Here is a 6000-nt window from a genome sequence, read left to right as displayed (position 1 = left end):
TGTTAAAACATGAATCGATCCCAAACTAAATGTTAATTAATGCTGCTCCCACCGAGCTAACTATTTTGCATGAATCCCAAACCAAATGGTAGGAACCATAATTCCAACATTCAACCCTACTACTACATGACAATAAAAACAACACACTAAAATTGAGAAATGACAACAAAGAACAGTTAAGACACAGAAAAAAATAAAAAATGCATGGAGTACAAATGCCAACAGAATGCCAGAAATGAAATCGAACAGCAAGAAAATTTTGTTCTACAACTAGAATGGCCCCATCCTTTGTGGAACCGGCGTCTCAATAACCTGCAGTATTTGCACCACCTCCGCCATCGAGGGCCGGCTCGACGGTATCTGAGAAGTACAAACCAACGCCAGCTTCAGAACCGGCAAGACCTCCTCCTCCGGATACTCGTTAATCTCCGGATCAATGCACTCCAGCACATTCCCCTGTTCCAACGTTACCCTCACGTGATCGCTCAGAATTACCATATTGTCCTCCCCATACTCGACCGGCCTCCTACCGGTCACCAGCTCAAGTATGAGCACACCGAACCCGTATATGTCGCACTTCTCGTTCACCCTCAGGCTCTGGCACGCCAGCTCGGGGGCCAAGTACCCCAACGAGCTCTGGAACCGGCTAGTCATCACGTGCTTGTCCAGCTTCTTTATCAGCCTGGCCAGGCCAAAATCCGATATCATGGGGTTGAAGTTCTCGTCGAGAAGAATGTTGCTCGGCTTTATGTTGTAGTGGATGATCGGCGGGCGACACGAATGGTGCAAGTGGGCCAGCCCCTTTGCTGTCCCCAGCACGATTTTGAATCGAGCGGACCAGGGTAGGGGAGGGGTGGAGATAGGCCTTTCGTGTAGTCTCGCTTGCAAGCTCCCGTTGGGGGCGAAATCGGAAACCAATAGTTGCAACTGAGGAGTCCAGTAGTACCCTTTGAGGGGTACCAAATTTGGATGCCTGGCTTTGCCTAGGACTCGGACTTCGCGATCGAAGTCTTCCGGGTATTGGATTATGTTTGATGTCACAAGCTTCTTGATTGCAACCACTGCTCTTCTTCCTTCACCCTCTCCCAGTGTTGCTTTATATACTGTTCCGAAAATACCCCCACCGATTTCGGTTGCCTTTTCAAGTAAGGATTCAGGGCTACAACTCATCCAATCCGGGGGCACCTTCCTGCCAAACAACACCAGTTTTCCCGTGGCCAGGAGGCTTCCGGATCGCGTTGAGCTTGAACACATGCTTTCCAACGCATTGTCCACGAACACGAGCCTCCTTCGAGCAGAGACGTTTAGGAGGCTTATGACCACCACTCCAACTAGGATCACCACAGCTGCTGAGATCGCGACGATAGCCGAGACACTGAGGAACTTATTATGGTGGCTGAAATTTCTGGATTCGCCGTTGGGTTTGTGACCACCACCCATTTGATTTTCGTAGGCATGCGGGTCAATAACTAGAGGCTTTGGGGAGTTCATTTTGCATGGCCCTTTCAACAAGGGCGAGCAAATGCCCAGATTGCCCTCGATAGAACTTTGATCCAAGGTTTGGAATATGCTTCCAACAGGGAGCCTGCCTGTGAGCCTGTTGTATGATATGTTGACTGCAAGTAGATTTTCCAACTTCCCAAGCTCCTGTGGTATCTCTCCACTCAGCTGGTTGGACTCCAACTTGAGAATCTTGAGGTTGTTCAACATTGAAATGGACTTGGGAATTGAACCAGTTAAGCTGTTGTAGGACAAGCTTCTGCAACCACAAAAATCACATTTGATGCATGTTTTTCCCCATAAAGATTCAAACGGAAACATTGTAATGGCGGAGCCAGTATTTTGGTATAGGGAGTGATACGACTTCCAAAGGGGCTGGTCAGACAGATTTATTTTGGTTTATTGTTATGATATATCCAAGTGTATTACTGTTCGATATGTTCGTTAACATTGGCTCAAAAAATAAAATCATGCAATCTATTCTAAGCAGTGATTATGTCACTATACTTTAATGGTACCACAGATCCAAACTAGTTTTCATTTTCATTTAAGAGAAGGCATTATTGTCAATATTTCTCTCAACCATTTTCAACTAAAGTTGGACTCATTAGACAGTGATTAAATGGGATGAAAGAAAACCAAATCAGATAAATACCTATTCCAGTGGGAGGATAAGGAATGAATGTTTCAACAAAATGGAAATGGATGTGACAAGATATTGAAGCCAAGAAACAGAAAACAAAAGAAATGTTTGCAAAATCGTTTTTCATGCAATAAATGAACCATATTAAGATAATCATGCACTGCTAAACAAACAAATAACTTACAACAGGTAGAGAGAGGAGCAGTCTCCAATATCCTGAGGAATGGAGCCTGTCAATGAATTTCCATCCAACTGAAGGATCCCCAAGCTACGTGAATCGCATATATCACCTGGAATGGATCCAAACAATGCAGCGTTTCGCAGATCTAACACAGTTAGGTTCTGAAAGTACCCCAGCTCTGGTGGAATCCTAGACTTTAAGCCATTCCATGACAGATTCAAGTATGTCAGTTTCGAAAACAGACCCATTTCTGCTGGAATATCCCCAGTGAGCCTGTTCCTAGACAGATCCAATACTCGAAGTGATTCGAATATCTTGCTTGAACCAGTAGGGATGAGGCCACTCAATTCATTCCCAGAAAAATCAACCTCATTTAGGCCTAAATCAAACAGTCCCTCCGGTATGCTACCGATGAAGGCATTGCCCCTTAACCGAATCACCGATAACTCGGTAGAGTACATCAGTGAAATGGGTATAGTTCCACTTAACTTATTATCTGCCACACTAAGATAATTCAGTGATTTCAGATCTCCAATGGAAAATGGCAAGACTCCAGTGAACCCATTCTTCGACAAATCTATGTACTCTAGGCTACTCATATTGCCAATCCAGTTAGGCAAATCCCCAGTAAACATATTGTTTGATAAACTCAGAAAACTTAGAGAATTCAGCAAACCGAGCGAACTTGGAATTGATCCAGTGAAGAGATTGTCACTCAAATCTACCTTACTCAAATGCGGACAAAGCCCCATATCGACTGGAAGATTTCCAGAGAAACGATTCCCTTGTAGTTTGAGCTCTTTTAGATTATGTATCACAGATATTCCATTCGGAATGACCCCAGATAATGCATTGTGCGAGAGGTCCAAAACCCGAAGCCTCGTCAACGAAGCAACCCCGTTAACGAAGCCCGGGAAATCGCCAGAAAACCGGTTATTTGACAAATCCAGGTGACTGAGAGAATCCGACAAGGATATCGAGCCGGGAATCGAACCCTCGAGGGAATTCCCGGCGACCGAAACGAACCGGAGGGCAGTGCAAGTTTTGAAGAGCCCATCAGGGATTTGACCGGAGAATGAGTTCCAGGAAACGTCAAGAAACTTGAGACCACAAGCGGCGTCTGGCGCGAAAGTTGGGATTTGGCCGGTAAAACCGTTACGGCTGAGGTTGAGTTTTTCAAGGGTGGGGATGATGATGAGAGAGAGTGGAGATGATTCAGGAGAGAGAGTGAAGTTGTTGTTGGAAAGAGAGAGGGTTCGGAGCGAGGTGAGCTTCTGGAGGCCTTTGGTGGCGATTTTGCCCGACAGGGATAAGTTGTCGAGGGTGATTCGGGTGACCCGGTTCGTGGACGGGTTGCACTGGACGAATTCCCACGAGCATGGGGAGTCGTCGTCCTCGTTCCATGACTGGAGGCTGGAGAGAGGGTCGTGGAGTTGGGATTTGAAGACGACGAGGCCGAGCACGTCGTCGTTTAGTTGGGGATCAGGGGAGGACGAGCTTGTGGTTATGAGCAGCGAGAGCAAGAACAGTTCAAGAAAATGCATTGTCATGAATGACTACTGCCTCTCACACACACACCCACTCTCTCTCTAGGAACATGAAGAATCTGGAAGTTGGTTAGGCATGTTTCAAAATAGGAAAAAGACTATTGCAGAGAAAAACCGTTATCATGATTGAGGAGTGGTACCTTCTCTCTGTGTGTCCATTTTCAGAGTTGGTTAGCCATGGCTAAAACAGGAAAAGTGGCACACACAGAGAGAGAGAGAGAGAGAGAGAGAGAGAGACGGGGTGGAGTGATTTGGGTGCGAGTGAAGAGAAGAATGAAGATATGGGGAGGATTGGATCTCATTGAATCCGAAATCTAAATGAAAAAATGAAAGATTGGATCGATCACTTACATATATGGGATTGAGCTGATTATTTGCTTGCTTATTCGATTTTTTAAAAATTATTGAACGGCTCGGATCATCCATGCGAAACCCAGAGTGGACCCTGCGTGCCCGTCGGTACCCCATCTGTTTCCACCTCATCGGTACCAATAGCAGGTTCTTCGGGTGAGAGTGAAGAGAAGAATGAAGATAGAGGTTGGGTTATTCATGGAGGTTCCGTGAATCCTTGACTTACGGAGCCGCGCGATCTCGGCCGTCCACTTCGGTTTTAGACGGTCCGAATTTAAATGAAACTTTTCATGAGAAGAGTTTAACTCTTCCCAGAAAAAGTTTCATTGACATCTGGACTGTCCAAAATACTCTTGGATGGTCGCGATTCATCCCCGTAAACAACTATTCATGGAACCATCCGTTAAAAAGATTTTCTCATGAAGATATGGGGAGGTGAGAACTATTGGCTATAGTCGCATAATCCTTCAAAATGCTTTGCATTTATGCTCTCAATTCTCGTTGTCGCAGATTATTATAGTTTAGAATGTATTTTAAATATACTTTCACACTTGCACTCGCTGTCCGCGCTTGCATGCGAATTATGTCTATTGGTAACATGTGGTATGGGGTAGTCTGGTTTTGATGGGGGAGAGAGATTCTGAGAACTATGATGAGACAATCAAGTCTTCATTCCAAAATTTGAAGGCCATTTTTCTTCTGCCTAGTCTTCATCTCTCTACTCTGTTTTTTTGTCGGCTTCTTTTATCCTCTTATCTTTTGTGTATCTTCTGCTTGACTTCAGATTTCAAATTTAGACTGCACTGGCTAGCACATGCAGCCGTTAGCGTCATATGGGTGCAAACCAACGGCGACCAGCTCGAAGCTGGGTTTGGTATTGGTTCATTCAAGCTCGACTCATTGAAATTTTAAGATTGTTTCGCAACGAGTCGAGTTCGAATTAGCTGAATTTGGATAGAGCGAACACTAAAATATAGCTGAGTATATTAAACGGGTTCTTGAAAAGTTAAATATGAACGGTAAGACAACCTCCGAATTAACTGAATTTGGATAGAGCGAACACTAAAATATAGCTGAATATATTGAACGGATTCTTGAAAGATTCAATATGCAGAACGGTAGGGTAGCTGGCGCGCCTCTGAGAAGTCATTAAGAATAATGTTTTATACTCTTTATCACTTGATAGTGTCATATTAAGATGTCTCTACATGATAAGTTTTATTAGTAGATCTAGAGTTTCTTGAATAAGTATTACAATACTTTTCATTAAGAAAATATAATTTCACATTGTTTGAAGGTAGAATGAATAATTACTTAATATAATATTGAGGTATTTTCTCCACTAATTATCAATTGATTTTGAGATGAACATAAAGTTTTCACATATTATTAAAGTGGCGTCCATTTCACCTCATTTTAAAAAAAAAAAATTCACAATCTACGTCTCACAATGACAGACTAACAAAAAGAGGCTTTACGTGATAGATCTCAAACGCGATTACCCATAAAATAGATTATTAGAAAATATAATACCATGTTGTTTGACAGTGAGACGAGTGATCACTTAAAAATCAATTGGCAATGACATTCCACATAGAATTTCGGAAAATTCGATTCCTTTTTCGTGTCTCATGAGTATTACTATATTCATGAATCATCAGTCACTGTTTGACAACTGATGGTGGTATGCTGGTGGCCCGGAGGCAAAGGCGAGCCTCCCTCCACGTCTGCATCCGAGTCCCACGCCAGGTAAGGATTTGTTCCTCGCCTTGCGAGAC

General features: G+C 43.6%; 1 protein-coding gene across 1 annotated transcript; it reads right to left on the bottom strand.

Annotated features, from left to right (window-relative positions):
• LOC131316002 (probably inactive leucine-rich repeat receptor-like protein kinase At3g28040) lies at positions 1–4186 on the bottom strand. The gene is made up of 2 exons (XM_058345267.1): positions 2328–4186; positions 1–1759 (listed from the first exon to the last, which is right to left on the bottom strand). The coding sequence occupies exons 1-2, from the start codon at positions 3872–3874 to the stop codon at positions 271–273; spliced, it is 3036 nt and encodes a 1011-aa protein (XP_058201250.1). The 5' UTR covers positions 3875–4186; the 3' UTR covers positions 1–270.
• Positions 4187–6000: the final 1814 nt, after the last annotated feature.

The sequence above is a fragment of the Rhododendron vialii genome, chromosome 2a (assembly GCF_030253575.1).
Source record: "Rhododendron vialii isolate Sample 1 chromosome 2a, ASM3025357v1".
Lineage (NCBI taxonomy): Eukaryota > Viridiplantae > Streptophyta > Magnoliopsida > Ericales > Ericaceae > Rhododendron > Rhododendron vialii.
The sequence above is the reverse complement of the archived record's forward strand: the minus strand, read 5'-3'. Positions and strand labels throughout refer to the sequence as shown.